A 20650-nucleotide genomic window follows, 5' to 3' on the forward strand; every position below is an offset into this window, starting at 1 on the left:
ATGGGGACACTAGCGGTGACGAACGTCCACGCGAAACGTTGCCTTCTGAACCGCAGGGAGAGGCAGCGCTTCCCGAATGTGCGTATGGGTGTTCCATTCGCGGCAAGCAACGCGGGGCCCCGGCCCGCGGTGTGCTTGTCGGATGTAGAGGCAGGGATAACGCTCACCTGTGCCCCCGTGTCACATAGGAAACGGCGCCCGGACAAGGTGTCCGTTATAAAAAGAAGGCTTCCGGAATGGCCGACGCTCAGGGCCGCTACCGAGCACCGGCTTTGTAGTTTCCCGACTTGCCGAAGGAGCATGGCGGGCAACAAGTCCTCGCCTTGTGGCCAAACCTGGCGTGGAAATGGCACCAGGTTTGCGGCGAAGGCGGAGGCCGTGGTTTTTGTGGTGGTGGTGGGCGTGGCGTGGCGGCGGCCACGCGGCGTGGGTCAGCCTCGGGATCCCCGAGGTGTGGTGCATCAGCATCAGGGTCAGCCTCTGGATGTGCGACGGCCGTGCCAAAACTTGCCTGCGCGTCCAAAGCCGCGAAGAACCTGTCGGTCTCGGCAGCGAGCACTCGGGGTTCCGTCGTCACAGAACCGGCCAACGCGAGGCGGACTCGTGCCGGCAGCTGGCGTCGAAATAACGCCCGGAAAAGAGCGTTCGGGGTTTCGTTGCCCATCAACGGCAGCATGTGGTCCATGCGGACCGACGGTCACGTGTCACCGAGCTCGGGGAGGTCCAGGAGGCAGTCGGCCCGCGCGTCCACCGTGAGGCCGAACGTGGCGAGGAGGAGACGCTTGATCGCCTCGTACCTGCCGTCGGCCAGTGGGCTCCTGAGGACCGACACGACGCGAGCGGCCATGCCGGGCCCGAGGGAAGTGACCACGTGGCAGTACATGGTTTCGTCCAACGTGATGCCTCGAAGTCGGAACTGGGCTTCTGCCTGCAGGAACCAGACTTCGGCTTGCGTCTCCCAGAACTCGGGGAGTTTCATTTGGACCGCGTTGTTTGCCATTGCGTTGGCTTATTCGGGTGGTCAGCGATGGCTGACCAGAACGTCGGAGTCACCAATGAAGCGCGGTGCTACGCGCGCTTGCTTGTACAACAAGAAGGAAGCAGACAACGCGGTGAGTTTAAGAGTCTTTATTAAACGAGCTCAACTGTAGCACTGGCGCGCTCCGGGCTGCGCGCCCGGTGTATATCCCACGGCCACGCCTACCCCTCGGGCGTGGCCGCCGCCCACTTGGTGCGTGGAATGATGCCCTCACGCCAGTGAGCTTTCGTGTCCGCCACAGAGGTAGGGTTTACAGATTGCGGTCAATGCGCTCGAATAATCGCGGGTTGGTGAACTATTTCCCACATTTATTCACCTGATTAACATGGGCCGTCTAGTAAGGGCATTTTATGAGATATTTCACAAATCTGTTAACTAAATTGTTACCAAAAAATTTCTTCACCAATATGTTTGTAAAGGTGTGTAATAACATGTGTTAAAATGTTGAAGTTCAACTCCCGTGGGAAACCCAGAAAAAAAGCTGTTGAATTCGGGTACCGAAAAATTATTTTCGAGAATTTTTATTTTTTTAAATCGGCCCTTAAGTAACTTATGAGGGGTCAAATAAGGGTTTTTCATGATTCTGAGTTGATTGTTAACATTTATATTTTCACTTTTACATTTACACACAAAGTAGCTTTTATTTCACATACATATATAATACTCAAGAGTTATTTCTCATTCACAATGTCAGAAGTTTCAACAGTCATTGTCTATGTCTTCTTCAGACTCAACAACATCATGACTGCAGTTTCTGCATGTAATGCCATTACAGACTCCACAGGCCGAGATGCACGTGACCCCATTCTTCTTGCAGCTGCATCGCCGGTTGCTGCAATCTCCATGACAATTACAGCTCGTGAACTGCAATAGCTCCTCAGGAGCCGTGGGGTCCAGTGTTGGAACTGGCTCATACCCATGCACACCTATTGTCCATCCATAGTCACTGGGGTTCAGAGACATGCTCTGTAGAAGGATCCAGTCCCGGGTCTGCAGGTAGGCACGGAGTGAATGTTGTGCAGCTGCACCCTCTGTTGGAGGTAGAGTCTCTGGTTTGATCACTCCTGCCGCTGCCTTCCTTGAGAACATGTTGTACCGAATTTCACCCAATGTAGTATCTCGTCCATGGTAAATGTACTTGAAAATCGCAGTACCAGCCTGAATCACTGTTTCCTTGGTGGCTTCTGTGTCAAGGAAGATGTCGATGTACTCAGCCGCGTCCCCTTCGCAAAACCTAAAAAAAAGCACCAGGTCTATGTCAAGTAAAGTATAATGTAAAACAGAAATAAAATTATTCTTATTTTTAACATTTATACTATGATGACAATGATTATAATTATTATTAGTATTAGTATTATTTGCCGACGTAATAGTAGTATTATCATTATTACCTGGCAAATAGAGTTGTTTTCCCATGACCAGCGATTGCAGAAACCGTATCACACCCCGTGAAGGCGTGACAGAAGAGCAGGTAGCTCTTCTGTGTTTCGGAGAGAGATTCTTTGATCTTTCGGACGTCATAAGAGCCGTTTGATGTGGTTAAGAAGAGTGGATGGTGGCTGTCTGAGCTATGGTGCACCAGCATTACCAGCACGTCTGCATCTTCTGCCCGCACCTGAAAATATTACTACATGTACAAAGCATAATGAACCATTCAAGAACAGATTTAACTTTTCAACAGTGTGAATTCTCTTATTTTTAAATTACCCCATCTCCCCCCGGGCTCCATCCAATAGTTATACTAACTGAAGACACAAATGGTACTGACCTCAACAGAGCCATCTGAAGCAGCAGCCAATGCCTCTCTCACAATTGAAGTGTCAGCATCATTGTCACACTGCTCCACAGTGATGTGATGTTTTCAGAAGGTTGAAGAGAGAAGGTGGATGAGCTCACTCTTGTTATGAGTGTTGTCCAGAAACTTTGCTCTTGGGGTCCAGTTGGACATATCTGGTCGAATCTGGAGATTACAGCAGTAATTCTTGGTACGCCGGATGTGGTTGTGATCTTTTGGTGATCTGCTGTAGCCATCAAAGACCACAATGATCTTCTGGGAGCAGCGGCCCAGATACTGCACGTAGCTCAGGTAACTGTTGGCGATCTCCTGCCAGGTCTGACGTTGTTCCCACTTTACCATGTAGACAAGCCATCCGCCATCAATTACGAGGGTGCAGCAGGGTTGGTTAGTCAAGTCAAGTGGATCAGTTAACGCCTTCAGGCTTGTATTTGAAAAGTCTGCCTTGTTTGCCTTGTTCATCTTCTGATCTTTGTTGCTGATCAGGGACAATGGGAAGGGAGTCAGCTCATACTGTAAGCTTGTCTCAACTGTCATATCCCGCTGGGCGAAAATGATCAGTCGGTTGAACAACTTTAGTGAGTCAAGGTGAATCTTTTTCTCGTTGACCAAGGGAAATTTTCTTAGTGATGACAGGGCTTTTATCTTTGACTTGACATCCATGGTCGACGTCACTGACTGTCCATCCAGCTTGATCTGCATCTCCATCCCAACTTCAGCTGCTCTCTCAGCATTGACTGCGTCATCTCCAGTGCTTGTGAATCCTGTTGAGAAAGACACGAGCAACTCCTTGTCTCTATCGTTGTCGAATGGCTTGATCTCCTCAAACCATTTTAGGACAAGTTCAACTGCCTCTGCATCTCGCTTCATCTGTGTCTTGGCAAGGTCTCTGTGGACTGGAACATGTTTACTGACGTCCTCCTCCATCCGCCGGTTGACATCAGACAGGTGACTGAGGGTGAGCACCCAGCATTTGTGGCCAGAAAAACTGTTTCTCATTCTTCCTCTGCTCAGTCCACCTTGTGACTTGGCTGCCTTCATTAATGTCTGCTCAATGCAAATGTCACACCATGTGCCGGACCACTCATGACTTGAGTAACGGACAACGTGGTTCCCGTGGGCAGTGAGACGTTCTAAGGTGTCTTTGTAAGCAGGCAAAGTTTCTAGTTCCTTCATGAGTTGACAGTACAGCCGTGCGCCCTTGGCATACTGATGATGGCCTGCAGCGGCAAAGATGTGAAGCATCTTGGTAACAATGCAGGACAGATGCCCATTGTGGTCTGCAAGTCGCTCGGTTCTGATAAAGACCTTGATCACATCTACCATGTGGTGGTACTCCACCCAGAGTGCAGGTGTTCTTCCTCCTTTTGCGAGTCGTTTGAAGGTTTCTTCAAACCTTTGCTCAAACACTGGCACTACTGGGTCTGAGTGTTTGGCTCCCATCTTCCCATCAGCCACCTTCTCCATGAAGGTCTTCATGTCACCACGCTCCTCCTCAGTGAAGGCAAGTTTCATGATGTGTTGATAGATGGCTGCATCGATGAGGAGGTGAACACGGATTGCCTTGTCAAAACATCCTCCATCCATGATGTGGTTGGCTGTCGTACTTCCAGGATAGATCAACTGGATCACATCTAGTAGTCCAGAATCTTCCATGATGTTACCCATTGATCCAAGATAAGACTTCAGCAGGTGAAAACCACCCAACCTTGGAATGACGGGTAGATTTGCCTGCTTTATTATATTCACAGCCTTCAGCCAAATCGGAAGATCAAAGGTCACTATAGCGACCCCAGTGCGCCGTATGCACTCTTTCAGAGTGGTGAAGATGGTGTTGAGGTCATTAGGGTCTCCTTCAATAACTGGGAGGAACTCGATCTGTGTGCTCTGCTTTGCATCATTAGCATGGATTCTCTTCATCCAGCCATTCCAGTTGGAGTGTGGGAACTCAGGATCGTTGGCTTTGATCACCCACCCCGCTGCCCAGAGTGTGTCACCTGGAGTGAGGAGTGGCTGATCATGAGCCAGGGAGGAGGAAAGCTCAGCGAGGGTGAGAAACATGATCGCGCTCGTTCCTATCTGTTTCCTGTTCGTAAATGGAATAATCTTTACTTCAGTTCCTCTCAGGATCTTAGCTTTATCGAGTGCCTTCAACTTCACCCGGGGGAAAGCTGCTGTTGTCTGTGGATCTGGCAAAGGTGGTGCCGGAGAGGTGACTTCGATCCAACCCATTGAGTGAAAGGGAGTGTTTCCGTGAATAGAGACAATGTTTAAATCTATATTGTCTCCAACAAACTGAGTGACTGCATTGTTTGTTTCCCCAACCTCCATAAAGACCACCTGATCATTACTTGACAATTCACTTTCACTGGCTGGCACTTTGGCTGTCATCACTGATTGATCCTCAAGCGCAGCATCAACCGCAACCTCATCATTGATCTGTTCATCGGTTTCCTCCACAATGGTGTCAAGAGTGCCAGAAGTATCTGGAACATCATCTCCACTCCTACTATTAAGGAAGCAGTATTTGTAGTTTTGTGTCTCCGTGTAAGACTCAGTGTATCCCAGCCGGTGGAATTTGTTGAGCATCCATTTTGACCCAAATCTATGATCAAGTTGTATGGCAAGCCCCATTTGGTGTGGCAATACTCCAGACCGAGGTCGACAGGCCTTAATAAAATTCTGCCCCCAAACGGCAACTCTTTCGTCTGTCTTGACAATCGGTCTCAAGAACATCTGAAGGCTTGCAGGAACAAGTGTCAGCTGACTATCGATGTCAGTCATACTGTGTGTGGTGGGGTATGACTTTGGACCTAAATCAATCAAGGCAATATCATTGGATATGAACTTGAGTGCCGTCTTTATGATCTGAGTCTTCTCATCTCCATGGTCAAGATTAGCATGATGCCCGCGCAGAATATTGTCGGTGCCATCTTTGAGACAGAGTACATCTGCCCTTCTTTCCTGTGTTGTGAAATACAAGGTGTCTTCGTATTTCTCTAGAAGTTTTATCTTTAGCCAATGCTTTGAATAAGAAAGGCTCTTCTCTGGTGACTGATCAAACTCCTGCAGCTTTTCATGGACTTGGTCCATGTTCATTACCCCATGCTCTAATTCTGAGTCTAACCATTCGCAGAATTCAATAAAAACTGCCTCTCGCTCCTCATCAATACTCCTCTGTCCTCTCTTCCTTTTTCCTTCCTCATCAGTCTTGGACAAACTGTCACCTCTCGCAAACATAAGTTTGCATCGCAAATGGTACAGTGTTTCTTCTGCTACCAAGTCGTTGATCCCTTCCAGGCGTCCAGTGACTTCAGTGCCCCAGTCATCCCCGCGACTCCGTGCTGTCTTCAGCAAGCTTGCCTTCAGTGTATCTGCAGTCAAATTATCTGGCACTCTGTATTTCTTTCTAGCTTGTGCTGGATTATTTTTGTAGAGCTGGGCTGGTTGGTTGCAAAGAATGCATACATCCTTATACAGGAGGTCAACTGACTGTGATCTTCCAGAACTGCAGCCAGTTGATGAACTGAACTCACAAGTAGTGCGTCTTCTCTTCAACTTTGATGACTCTTTCTCTGCCTTTGATGCTTGAGCTGACTTCTTGGTGGTTGCAACAAAGTTGTTGTACAGATCATTTTTACACTTCTGGTGGTACCTCAGTTTTCCTTCCTTTTGAGCCTCCTTCATACGTTCCACAACAGTAACATTTTCGACAGTTTCTGCTTGTTTCAATAAAGTTGAGTATCCCTTTGGAGTTGCCTGTATGAGCCTTTCAGCTGGTGTATCCGGGCGTGCACAGATGAAGCAATTGAGCACAGGTGGAGTAACGTCTTCATCCATATTGCTAGACTCCATGTCCTGCAAAGTAGAAAATGAGATATATTTAGAAATTATTTTTCCACAAAGGAGTGTCTGTGGTGAAATATAAATGTTAACAATCAACTCAGAATCATGAAAAACCCTTATTTGACCCCTCATAAGTTACTTAAGGGCCGATTTAAAAAAATAAAAATTCTCGAAAATAATTTTTCGGTACCCGAATTCAACAGCTTTTTTTCTGGGTTTCCCACGGGAGTTGACCTTCAACATTTTAACACATGTTATTACACACCTTTACAAACATATTGGTGAAGAAATTTTTTGGTAACAATTTAGTTAACAGATTTTCATATGTTTCCCTTACTAGTCGACACAAGAACCCTTAAAAGCCTCCAACATCATCTCCAGCAACTCGTCTTTATAGTCACCATCATCAACATCATCATCGCGTTATTGGATCATGTTTAATATCAATATTATTAAAGGTAAGTTTCATTATCTTAATAACTCAAGAAAATAAACTTTATGTTCTTAATCTTACTATAATTCACCAAATGTCCGTCCGTTCATTCGAAGGTACCGCAAAAACGGCTCAACTGATCGCAACGATATTTTGGGTGGGTATTCCTGGGACCCCTGGGGGTAAAATAGGCTGTATTATTTTTCTAATTTTCCAGTTTTTTCAAACACGATGGAATAATATTTACCGATATGAACAGTGATGTGGCTTTTGTTGAAATTCTACTAATACTGTTTATTCTACGTACCAGGAGAGAGTAGATCGACTCCTGACGAACTCTTCCTATATAAACGTGCGGCTCTGAAGTAACATGGCAGCGTGTGCAAAGCGACTGAGAAACAGGTGTAGCGGCCGCTTTCGTGTTACAGATTCGGCGCACACTCTTCACACATAAACGTGCGACTGAGAAAGACGTACAGCGGCCACTTCCGTTTTGCAGAATTCAATCTTTTTTCAAAATGGGCGCCATGTACTGTTTCGATTTTGATGATTTGCGTGTGATATGATTCAACGGATGTTTATATGAATCGTTAAAAATAAAAAAGCCTTCAATTACTGGTATTTTGCCTTTTAATTTGGGCCTCCCAATTGAAGCCCCGCCCATAGGGAGGGTACCGTTGCTAGTACATGAAATACAGGAAAATAATACTTTTTATCTTACTATAGATAAAATATTTAGTCCCTTGTTAAAGGTTAAATACATTAAAGGTTAAAATTAAAGTCAAAATACACAGCCTCGTCTGTCTGTCTGTCTGTCCGTTTGAAGGTACCGTAAAAACTGCTGAGCAGATGGCAACGATATTTTGGGTGCGTAATCCTGGGATCTCCAGGAGTAAAATAGGCTATTTAGTTTTCCCAATTTCAGCTTTGGTCTCCAGCATTCTCAGGTTTGGACTCCTGCATAACATTCGCGTTCGCATAACGTTCATTGTGACGATGTTGTTTTCCCGGGTGCCGCACAAACGACTGCACTGATCGCTGCACGGCTGCACCGATCGGACTCGGTGACCACGGACAAAGACCTTTTATAAGGACACGGGTTGAATCCCTGCTTGAGAGAATTCCAAACCCCTCCCCGCCATCACGGCCGTCTCTCCAACTTAAAATCCCACGAGATATGCGGAAAGGATGACCCAAAACCATTATAAACATCATTAAAAGTAAATAATGACCTCGGCCAAAGTTCAAACGATATTTAATCTCTACATGAAAGAATTCCACATAGCTATTTGGGTGGTGTATAAGCTAACAGATCGCTGTCTCCATCGATCTTGCCAAGGCCGTAACACCTATCAGCTCAAAATCCTTTCAACTGTTGATTTGGTAGTTTTTACAATGAAGGAAACATTAACAATGTTGTTAAAAGTTTATTTTGTGATTAATTTGTGATTGGAGTTATTTTGTTTGGAATGAAAAAAGAGATATCGAGTTCAAGTGAATGACGACATGCCGTGATGGTTTCTACTTTCTGAACATGAACTTTGCGGATCGCCATATGCAGATTCGCCACGGTTAGATCGCCAGTTAGATCGATGTTTCTATACGTGAATGTACCCGTTTGTTTGCGAACGGGTACGTTTTTCATTGAAGTCCTTCACGAACTTGCTGTCCATGTCTGACGTGCGACTGAAGGTGCTACAGGAATGTGGAATTTATTGGTTTCATGCTTTTGCCTTTGCCGTATCTGCATTGCCTGTTTGCTTCCGGCCTCCCACCTGTGCGTAGCACGGGTATCTCCCTCGTGTTCTTAATAACCCTTTTATTCATAAAAATAAATAACACAAAACCAATTCACAAACATGTTAAGGGTATTTTAAAGTTGAAGTCCCTAACCCTATTTTCCCCATTACCTCCTAAGTTTGCAGATTTGCAGTTCACGGGGATTTTCAAGAGCGTAACTCCCGCAAATGGCAAGGCCCTCCTGTATATACTTGAACACTGTGTAGGATATCATGTTCTATGAACTCTTAGTAAATACTGTATTATAACTCATTAAGTACACAAATAATACAAAGAGGATATTGGAGATGATAACGGGGCAGAGTGGATGGGTATAAGGCCTTTTCGTTCCCCAGGCACCGTTGGCTAGTTCTGGCTCAGACGTGCAGGCTTATAACCAACTTGTCTGAAAAATAAAGTTTTCAATCAGTGTATTATTCCAACTACTAGCCGAAACCCGTGGAACATCCACGGAAGGGAGGATGTGGTGTATGGATAGAGTGTACCATTATGGATGGCATAGGGGAGCGCTCATGGGATCTTCTTCTTCCGTTAAGCTCCAATTTTTTCTCTTTAAGTTAAGTCCAATCAGTCCTCTCTGCTCGAAGTGCTCAGGCCATGCCTTCCCGCTCTCATACTTTTATTTCCGTTCAGTGTAGAAAGAGATTGACATGTCGTTCGTCTGTTTTCAGCTCGTTATCTTTAAGCTTCCTTACGTCTCGCCACCTGCTACACCTCTCTGAGTTACGAGGATTTATGCAACGCACCCCGAGTATCGCAACGTCACTCCATTTAACTTTATTAAAATGACGATAAAGACGTGAAACCCGTGGAACATCCACGGAAGGGAGGATGTGGTGTATGGATAGAGTGTACCATTATGGATGGCATAGGGGAGCGCTCATGGGATCTTCTTCTTCCGTTAAGCTCCAATTTTTTCTCTTTAAGTTAAGTCCAATCAGTCCTCTCTGCTCGAAGTGCTCAGGCCATGCCTTCCCGCTCTCATACTTTTATTGCCGTTCGGTGTAGAAAGGGATTGACATATCGTTCGTCTGTTTCAGCTCGTTATCTTTAAGCTTCCTTACGTCTCGCCACCTGCTACACCTCTCTGAGTTACGAGGATTTATGCAACGCACCCCGAGTATCGCAACGTCACTCCATTTAACTTTATTAAAATGACGATAAAGACGTTTCCTTATATATCCTAATTTAAAATGTTCAAGGGAATAAAAAGACCATTTTGTTCACACCACCCATGTTCACTCACACCACTCGACTGTCCAATTAGTGGACGGCTCGCTTCGCCTTCGCCCAGCAGACGCCAATACGATGGCGTCGTAAGATGGCGTCGTATCGGCAGTTAATCGGATGCTTTTGGGCCCCAACGTCGGCTAATTCAGATTTTTCGAGTATGGCTGTTCGTGATAAACAAAGAGCGCGGTTCGTAGATCGTAAATCCATGAGTGCCGTGGGCATCGGGTCACTGGGTGCGGCGTCAAAGGGATAACAAAGTCGAGTCCTTACGCTATTATTATATAGATGAAAATCAAATAGAAGAAGTACCATAATAATATACCTTGGGCAAATCTTTAGTTTCAAGGAAAATAATCAAGAACAACAAATGACCAGAACAAAACTCGGTAGAGCACATACCTCCACCAGGCTCAACAGTTTATGTTTTATATCCCACTGATAGGTCGGATCTGGTTTTGGATCTGAACCAACATCGAATCGGCTTGTTCTTGTCACTTCATCAAACTCATCCACCAAGTTTTGTTACAATACATCCATAACTTTTCGAAATATTATGCTATGTCTACTTTTGGCCATATCATGCAATGGTGAAGTTGAATCACTTAAAAATTAAAAAAAATAATCTCATAACCGGATCCGCATTCGAATCTTTCCCAAAATTGAAACGATTCTTCCTTGTCATACACCTAACCAGTCCACCAAGTTCTGTCCGAATACTTCCACAACCTTTTTGAGATATCGTGAAAGATATCGTTTTTTGCCCTATATCTCTCAATGGTGAAGAATCACTTAAAAATTCTCTGATCCGGATTCGAATGATTTCGTCCTTGTCACACACCCAACCTGTCCACCAAATTTCGTCCAAATCCGTCCGCAACGTTTTGAGATGTCCTGCTCACAAACAGACAGACAAACCAGTGTGAAAACATAACCTTCCTCCACCTTTGGTGGCGCAGGTAAAGAGAAGAATCAAACTTGGATGGAGACAAAATGGAAAACGCAGTAACATCATGAGAGTTAGCTTAACAATATGTCTGAAAAGGAAAGTTTTCAATTAGTGTATTATTCCACTAATAATCGAAGTCTAAGGGGCAAAGACTTGGGTATTAACAACAAAAACCTTTTCGAAGAAACATCCAGTTTCACATTCACACAATGATGAATCACCCTGCCTGTGAAACACCAGGATGGCGGTTTATAGCTGTGTCGGGATTCGAACCCAGGATAGACAGCTTAGAGGGGAGTCTAGGTTGAGCGTTTAGGCTATCCTGTAAGCGCCTCAATTGCACTAACCTTCCCTTATCATTTTGTAGACCAAGCAATTCCATGTTTTTGCATGGTAACACATTCATGTTTGCGACCCAAAGTGTGGTTGGAGGGACAGCGCCCTCTGATGGTACCACACGGTCCACAGGGGTGAAAGACCCGCCGAGGGTCATCTCGCGATGTCGCTTGAGCCTTGTAGAGAATTGCAAGTTATGACTGAAGGTCCAATCTTTAACATATGTACGGCGGATTTATTAGAAACAATCGATTTATTACATCCGCAAAAGTGCGGAATTTGTTGATACCTCCCCTCCTCGACCTCTAAACCGTCTTTCCCCGCCCCTCACACTTGTCTCCTCCCATCCCCGCGATCCTGCCCCACGCAACGATAACCTCCCGCAGCCGCAAACTAAACCCTAACTTCCTATAGAGTCATTTATTTTCAGAACACCGAAAAAAAAAAATTATCAACGCGCATCCTCCGCATGCGTCATTCATAATTTTCACTCGATAAGGTTGGCGCCTTTGGAAGTGACGTCAATGCGCACAACGTGATGCGAATGGACCAATGGGAACCTCCGCCGGTATTCTTTCTCCCGCCATTTTTGAACCGTGTGTGGCCTGCACTATTTGCCGGCTCGGAGGTCTCTCCAGCCGTGTCCGTGGATTCTCCTGTGCCCCCCGTGGTCCTGTTCGGCTGGGTGTCTCGTTTGGAAGAATCCACAGGGACAAGCGTTCACAATTTACGTCGGTGTAACGTTTGCTTGTCGCTGGAGCTGCAGCCAAACGGACGGCGGAAGTAGCGTCGCTAGGCCGAAGGTTGGGCCGACGGAGACTTGAGGTTGAGGGAGCAAACTCGCTCTCCGATCACCTGCGACGGACGTTTGTACGCGAGCGGACACGCGTTCGTGGGGTTTCATGGAGACACTGGTGGACTGCCATTGATACCGATAGGGTACCGAGGATGGAAAGTCAGTAGAGTAGGAGATCGAATGATAACGTGAATGCGCGACGGGCCAAGTGTGAACACTGAACACGGACATTGGTGCAAAGGAGATACGGAACGGAGGGACACGGAGAGCGGTTTGAGAGGATCACTCCGACCATCACCATGGCTCCGTTACTCGGGAGGAAGCCGTTCCCACTGGGCAGGCGGGATCCTGGGCCCGAATTCAAGTACACAATCCCGCATACTGGGGAGGTGTTCTCTGATAAGGAGTATCCTTCATGTTTTCTCGTAAATGGAAACCCTCCCTCCATCCACATTCCATTCATGATCATGGGTCCAGTCCCTATGATCTTGGCTCCAGTCCCTATGATCTTGGCTCCAATCCCTATGATCTTGGCTCCAGTCCCTATGATCTTGGCTCCAGTCCCTATGATCTTGGCTCCAATCCCTATGATCTTGGCTCCAGTCCCTATGATCTTGGCTCCAGTCCCTATGATCTTGGCTCCAATCCCTATGATCTTGGCTCCATCCCTATGATCTTGGCTCCAGTCCCTATGATCTTGGCTCCAATCCCTATGATCTTGGCTCCAGTCCCTATGATCTTGGCTCCAGTCCCTATGATCTTGGCTCCAATCCCTATGATCTTGGCTCCAGTCCCTATGATCTTGGCTCCAGTCCCTATGATCTTGGCTCCAGTCCCTATGATCTTGGCTCCAGTCCCTATGATCTTGGCTCCAGTCCCTATGATCTTGGCTCCAGTCCCTATGATCTTGGCTCCAGTCCCTATGATCTTGGCTCCAGTCCCTATGATCTTGGCTCCAGTCCCTATGATCTTGGCTCCAGTCCCTATGATCTTGGCTCCAGTCCCTATGATCTTGGCTCCATCCCTATGATCTTGGCTCCAGTCCCTATGATCTTGGCTCCAGTCCCTATGATCTTGGCTCCAGTCCCTATGATCATGGGTCCAGCCCCTATGATCTTGGGTCCAGTCCCTATGATCATGGGTCCAGTCCATATGATCATGGGTCCAGTCCCTATGATCATGGGTCCAGTCCCTATGATCATGGGTCCAGTCCCTATGATCATGGGTCCAGTCCCTATGACCATGGGTCCAGTCCATATGATCATGGGTCCAGTCCCTATGATCATGGATCCAGTCCCTATGACCATGGGTCCAGTCCCTATGATCTTGGCTCCAGTCCCTATGATATTGGCTCCAGTCCCTATGATTATGGGTCTAGTCCCTATGATCATGGGTCCAGTCCCTATGATCATGGGTCCAGTCCCTATGATCATGGGTCCAGTCCCTATGACCATGGGTCCATTCCCTATGATCATGGGTCCAGTCCTTATGATCATGGGTCCAGTGCCTATGATATTGGCTCCAGACCCTATGATGTTGACTCCAGTCCCTATGATCTTGGCTCCAGTCCTGATGATCTTGGCTCCAGTCCCTATGATCTTGGCTCCAGGCCGTATGATCTTGGCTCCAGGCCCTATGATCTTGGCTCCAGGCCCTATGATCTTGGCTCCAGTCCCTATGATCGTGGCTCCAGTCCCTATGATCTTGGCCCCAGTCCCTATGACCATGGGTCCAGTCCCTATGATTATGGGTCCAGTCCCTATGATTATGGGTCTAGCCTTATGATCTTGGGTCTAGTCCCTATGATCATGTGTCCAGTCCCTATGATCGTGGCTCCAGTCCCTATGATCTTGGCCCCAGTCCCTATGATCATGGGTCCAGTCCCTATGATCATGGGTCCAGTCCCTATGATCATGGGTCCAGTCCCTATGATCATGGGTCCAGTCCCTATGATCATGGGTCCAGTCCCTATGATCATGGGTCCAGTCCCTATGATCATGGGTCCAGTCCCTATGATCATGGGTCCAGTCCCTATGATCATGGGTCCAGTCCCTATGATTATGGGTCTAGTCTCTATGATCATGGGTCCAGTCCCTATGATATTGGCTCCAGACCCTATGATCATGGGTGTCGTCCCCATGATCATGGGTGCAGTCCCTATGATCATGGGTCCAGTCCCTATGATCATGGGTCCAGTCCCTATGATCATGGGTCCAGTCCCTATGATCTTGGCTCCAGTCCCTATGATCTTGGCTCCAGTCCCTATGATTATGGGTCTAGTCCCTATGATCATGGGTCCAGTCCCTATGATCATGGGTCCAGTCCCTATGATCTTGGGTCCAGTGCCGATGATATTGGGTCCAGTTCCACCCCCACCCCCACCATGTTTACTTTCGTTTTGACGAAGAGCTAATTCTCGATATTTCAAACGCACCTCATTTCGCACGGTGGTTAACCTCCTCTGCTTTTTTTGTTTGATTAAATGCACCGCCTAACCTCGTATGAGCCCGTCTAAACCACCGTGCTACCTATCTAGCCAATGGCTGTCAAGCTCTAGCATGTGTTGGAGCTTCTCCCCATCTGTGGTTCTTTTCATTCCTTAATTACATGCCACAGTGAGTTTGATGAGCGGGTGGCCATGTATGCAGCGAGGAACTGGACGTGTCGCAGCACAGGTAGCAGCGCATTGACCCATCAAGAGGCTTGGGAAGAGGAGCAAGAGGTGCAACAACTGTGAGTTTGTGAATGATTCTAATAGTTACCTCCGCTGCCGAAAGTAGTTGGAAGTTATGTTTTTCACCCCCGTCTGTCTGTGAACAAGGTGACTCAAGAAGTTGTGGAAGGATTCGGACGAAATTTGGTGGAGAGGTTGGGTTTGTGACGAGGATGAAATGATTCGATTTTGGTGAAGATTCGAATCTGGATTCAAGAATTTTAAATTTTTTATTTGATTTTCGAAGCGATTCTTCGCTATTCAGCGATAGGGCCAAAACGATATATGGCACGATAATTCAAAAACTTGTGGACGACTTTTAACAACTTGGTGGATTCGCTTTTGGTTCAGGTCCGAATCCATCCAGATCCGGACCTATCGGTAGGATGCAAAACGTACACCGTTCAGCCTGGCGGAGGTATGCTCTCTACTGAGTGCCATTCTAGTTGTGATTGCGAATGTTGTTTTGCATTGTTGTTGAGGAACGGGGCGCTCCATGTTTACATCACAAACGATCGGTCCTAATGTGAGGGAGTCCCGGCTGATGCGCAGGTTGGCCATTTCCTTGTATGTTGTTTTCATTTCATTGTTTTGCAGATGGGGTACTCACTATTTCCATCGCATGGAGGCTCAGGTTGTGGTGCTGTGTGGTTGTGCTTAACTAAAGATCAGGTCGATGAGTGGTTGGAGCGTTCATGTGTTGTTGTGCTATGTTAAACCCGCACGTGCGAAGCGAAAAGTGGGGCTAAGCGATAATTGGGTCACTTTGTCTGTCTTCAAACATCAGTTTATGAAAAAGGAACAACTTGATTTCAAATGAATATTCTTTTTTTAACACAAATCGGAACAGGAACCTGTAGTTTATCAGTACTTTGGTTCTGAATTTGACTCAATCGCACATGCGCAGAGAGCAGAGAGATAATTGTTTTAGTCTGTTTGCCTGTTTGGCTGCCAAACAAAATTAAAAACTGGTGACGTCGATGGCACCATCGTAAATCCCCATGCGTCCCGCCCAAAGCAAAGTTGAAAGGTGGCAAAAAAGTTGAACCAGGAATGACCCAATATCAAATTTTGATGACCCAAATTTTTTTTTACCCCCATTTTGATTCCTGTGACTAACTCCTCACTGCCGCCCCCGTCCCCCCTGTCCTCCCGGGCATGAACCCGGGGATCAAATCCAAAAAATTGTTACACATTTTATGCTTCCTCCAATGGATTGCCTATAAAAAGTTTTTTTTTTTTTTTATTACTGTAATTTTATTTTATGGTATTTGACCCCGCCACAGAGGGTGGGGCCAAAAATGACACTGCTCTTGCACCTTCGTGCTATGTGGTGATCATAATTCTATAGGTGAAACTCCTGTATGGCACGGAAATCCTTTTTAGGCCTCCACCCCAGAAGGTGGCCGAAGGCATTGTGTTTTCAGGAGGGAGGGAGGGTGGGGGAGCCTGCCCCTGGACCCTCCCTAATGAGTTGTTTTTTTTGTTTCCTTTTTATGCCTCCGCCGATAGCCGCCGGAGGCATTATATTTTCGGGTGTCCGTACGTCCGTCCGTATGGGCTAAACCTCGTTTTTCTTAGCAACCATATGTCCGATGAAGACGAAACTTTCATGGTAGGAGTGACAACCATGCAGAACGTTTTTATGATATTTTTGATGTCATAGGTCACGTGGCATGGCAGCCATCTTGGATTAAAGGCAAATAATTAAAAAAAAATTCTCTGAAACCGCTGAATGGAAAATTTTTAAACTTGGCACATTGTCAAGTACTCCCAATGGGGGAACAAAAGCATGATAATGATGACATCATTGGCGAAGTGGTATACCAGCCAAAATGTTTTAATCGAATTCCTTATCCTAAAAATCTGAAATTGCATGCACATGATCTTCGACCCATTTATATTGAAATATTAAATTTATGACATCATAGGTCACATGGTTTGGCATCCATTTTGGATTGAAGGAAAATATTAAATAATTATATCTGAAACCGCTCACCCTATCGATGCAAAATTTTACAAATATATAACAGCACTCTTGCATGTAGTTTGAAAATGATGATGTAATAGGTCACGTGGTTTGGCAGCCATCTTGGATAGAAAAACAAACCTATCCGATCAACACGAAACTTCACAAATGTGATCCACTACCCATACATATGCAGAGTGATGGCATCTACCCGTTGTGGGACCATGCGGAGGCATATTGGCGACGTAGTCACATTGTTCTAGTTTTTTTTCTTTTTTTGAGTTCTGCAGTTTAACCGATGTAATTCATAACTACCAAGTTTGGTGAATTTCTGTCCCATTGTTTAAGAGGCAATAGCTTGACAGGCAAACAGCCGATTGACAGGCAGAGCTTGACAGGCAAACGGCAGACAGAGCCGATTACAATATCCCCTGCCCCCCTCCTGCTTTTTACCTTCGCAAAAGCGGAAGGTTATGTTTTGATCGCTGTGTATTTATTTGTATGTCTGTGTGTGTGTGTGTGTGTGTGTGTGTGTATGTTATTCGCATAACTCAAAAAGTATTCAACTGAATTGCATGAAATTTGGTGGGATGATTGGTTATTATACGGGACACATTTGATTAGATTTTGGGAGCAATCGGGTCAAAGGTCAAGGTCAAGGTCACGAAAAGGTCAAAATCGTATTTTTACCATAGCGCGGTCAATTTTTATCCAATTGGCATGCAACTAATGCCAAAATGTTCAGAATTCAATGCTCGATCTTGTGATATACGACATGACCCAGTGAAGACATTACCCTTGTTAGCGGTTGGGGGTCAAAGGTCAGGGGGGTCACGACCTTGCAAAATGTGCGTTTTTTGTCATAACTCGGTCAATTCTTATCCGATTTGCATGAAATCAGCACCAAACTGTTCACTGTTCTGTTCCCTACACTCCCATGCCAAGTACAGAACAGTAGCTGCGGCGAAGGTATGCGCTCTACCGAGTGCCCGTTCTAGTTTCAAAAAGCATTGAGATAGTCATTCCAAACAGTAAACGGACTGTTTTTCAGGATGCCATAAAGGACACAAGCAACAGGTGTGATTAACAAATGTAACATCTTAAATAAGGTGGTGTATAAAACACTGCAACAACGGCGGTAAATTTCCAAAACTTTTTTTTTCTATAACCTTTAAAACTTTATTTTATTTCAATTCAATCATGTATTTGAGCCTGGTGTTGGCTTAGCAATTAGGGTGCTCCCTTGGGATTCTAGGATCCTGAGTTTGAATCCCGGTCGATCTTTGAATTAACGCCAGGGGGGTTGACTCAGCCTGTTATCCTTCCGATGTCGGCAAATTGAGTACCAGCTTGTTGGGATGAATGTGCCAGTTTGTGCCCGGTTTAGAATAGGTACACCGTATCCCTGGTATCCCTGCGTGTCGTAATAGGCGACTAAAGGGTTGGCGTCAGGAAGGGCATCCGGCCATAAAAATAATGCCTCAAAAAGGGAGCCATGATGATTGTCATGGGGCCAGGAAGGCTAACCCTCACTCTAGCAGGGAAAATGGCCTTAAAAAAGGATTTCTTTGTCCCCCGTCGCACCGCGGAGCGAAAGGGAGACTATGGTTTTCCCCTCCCTCCGTCCGTGTGTGCGTCCGTGCGTGCGTGCGTAAGCGAAGGACCGAATTCTAATTTGGTGTGTGGGTGCAACTAGGCATATGGAAGAACCCTATTGAAAATTAGGTCGCCACGTCAAAATCCAAGATGGCCGCCGCCATGTATGTCTGAACCTTGTGAGCGGAATATCTTGAAAAATAAATGAACTACTAAGTTCTAATCTGGTGTGTGGGTGTATCCAGGCATAAGGAAGAACGCTATTGAAAATTGGGTCGCCACGTCAAAATCCAAGATGGCCGCCACCATATTCCACCAGATGGCCGCCACCATATATATGTGCGTGCGTAAGTGAAGGACGTGCGTAAGTGAAGGACCGAATTCTAATTTGGTGTGTGGGTGCAACTAGGCATATGGAAGAGCCCTATTGAAAATTAGGTCGCCACGTCAAAATCCAAGATGGCCACTACCATATGTATGTCTGAACATTGTGAGCGAAATATCTTGAAAAATAAACGAACTACTAACTTCTAATCTGGCGTGTGGGTGTATCTACACATGAGGAAGAACGCTATTGAAAATTGGGTCGCCACGTCAAAATCCAAGATGGCCGCCACCATATATATGTCTGAACATTGTGAGCGAAATATCTTGAAAAATAAACGAACTACTAACTTCTAATCTGGTGTGTGGGTGTATCTATGCATAAGGAAGAACGCTATTGAAAATTGGGTCACCACGTCAAAATCCAAGATGGCCGCCGCCATGTATGTCTGAACCTTGTGAGCGGAATATCTTGAAAAATAAGCGCAGTGCCAACTTCTAATCTGGTGTGTGGGTGTATCTCGGCATAAGGAAGAACGCTATTGAAAATTTGGTCGCCACGTCAAAATCCAAGATGGCCGCCTTGCGTCTTCCCCTTTGTCAACTCGCATCACTTCACCGACGGGGGACCTAGGCGTAACGCTTGTTTAATTCAGTCATATACTTGAACACTGTAGAATGCAAATCGCCTTTTGCCACTTTCAAAACCCTTCCTTTTAGCAGTACTTGGACAAATATTACGGCATTTTATGTCATCATGACCAATCAAACTTGCCGATCGTTGACCCCGCCCATGTCCTTGTTTCTCAAGATTGCATGGGGTAAGGTGTTCTATCTATAACTTTTCTAGTTTGTGTGCTGTACTTGGTGGAAGAGTAAACCTTTGCGGTTTTAAATGTATGCTATACCAGCTGTGTGGTTGTGGTTTCTGATGATAGGTTGGCAGAGGAGTATCCTACGTGGTTTGAACATCCTGTGCTGCAGCTTTGCCAACACAGCATGTTTCCGCTCGAGCGCTTGGTGAATGAGGCCTACACCACCATCATGACTCGCCTTGCTTTGGGAGAGCTCTGCGAGTACAAGGTGTCTACACAACTACGCGATACTTTTTTCCGAGTGGTTTGGGTGGGTGGACTTGAATGAAAACTGAGCCAGTGTTCTGAAATCCAAATGTAATTTCCATCACCTGCAGGTGGGTGGTAAGAAGGCCGTGCCAGCCACAATCAAAGCAATTTATCCTGTTGATGGAGATGACACCCAGGATGCCAAAGATGGCGAAAGCACTCGGGAACTAAAAGAAGAGCCGGGGACTCCCAAGAAGGGAGAATCAGTCGTATCTGAAAATGCAAATCCCATAATGTCGACACTTGATAATCAAGCCACATCAAATACTGGAGCCACTCTGACAGGTGAGACGTTTGGCATGCTCCATTCAGATTGGATGTGTTAACAAGCAGAACTTTGCTCGGAGCTTCTTTTGATTATGAGAAAGAGTGAAGAGGATTGGAGTCGTGTGCAGCAACAGCAGCCCATACCAACACTTGCTTCCACCCACAATGCTCCGCACATTGCACAATGACATAATCGCCCAAAAGGTCCACCTTCATCAGCTTATAAAAGCCCTGCCCCGAGCATGTTTTGGGTAGTGCTGCTGAGTACCCTTCACTAAATAAATGCAAACCGTCAAGAAGTAGCGCGAGACCTCTTGAATTTCCCCTTTGATCATTGGACCAGCAGGTGCGCTTCAATTGAACCACAAATGTATAATTTTTTGCCAACTGTGTTCTCTCTATCTTTATATTCACTCTTCCTTTCTGTATCTAG

The 20650-nt window shown here is 46.0% G+C and overlaps 3 protein-coding genes across 3 annotated transcripts in view; 1 reads left to right on the forward strand and 2 right to left on the reverse strand.

Annotated features, from left to right (window-relative positions):
- Positions 1 to 20650, reverse strand: part of LOC144891816 (uncharacterized) — a 1036251-nt gene that overhangs the window by 734022 nt on the left and 281579 nt on the right. The window lies entirely within an intron of this gene.
- Positions 1615 to 2916, reverse strand: LOC144891558 (uncharacterized). The gene is made up of 3 exons (XM_078775171.1): positions 2808 to 2916; positions 2431 to 2654; positions 1615 to 2273 (listed from the first exon to the last, which is right to left on the reverse strand). Exons 2-3 carry the CDS (start codon positions 2622 to 2624, stop codon positions 1739 to 1741), a joined length of 729 nt encoding a protein of 242 aa, XP_078631297.1. The 5' UTR covers positions 2625 to 2654; positions 2808 to 2916; the 3' UTR covers positions 1615 to 1738.
- The window catches only part of BAZ1B (bromodomain adjacent to zinc finger domain 1B), an 83981-nt gene continuing 75711 nt past the window's right edge, over positions 12381 to 20650 (forward strand). The window contains exons 1-4 of the mRNA XM_078775308.1: positions 12381 to 12630; positions 14841 to 14957; positions 19765 to 19909; positions 20019 to 20235. Of these exons, the coding sequence (XP_078631434.1) occupies positions 12524 to 12630; positions 14841 to 14957; positions 19765 to 19909; positions 20019 to 20235 (586 nt within the window). The 5' untranslated portion in view covers positions 12381 to 12523. The remainder of the gene's footprint in view (positions 12631 to 14840; positions 14958 to 19764; positions 19910 to 20018; positions 20236 to 20650) is intronic.

The sequence above is a fragment of the Myxine glutinosa genome, chromosome 4 (genome assembly GCF_964187855.1).
Source record: "Myxine glutinosa chromosome 4, kmMyxGlut1.1, whole genome shotgun sequence".
NCBI lineage: Eukaryota > Metazoa > Chordata > Myxini > Myxiniformes > Myxinidae > Myxine > Myxine glutinosa.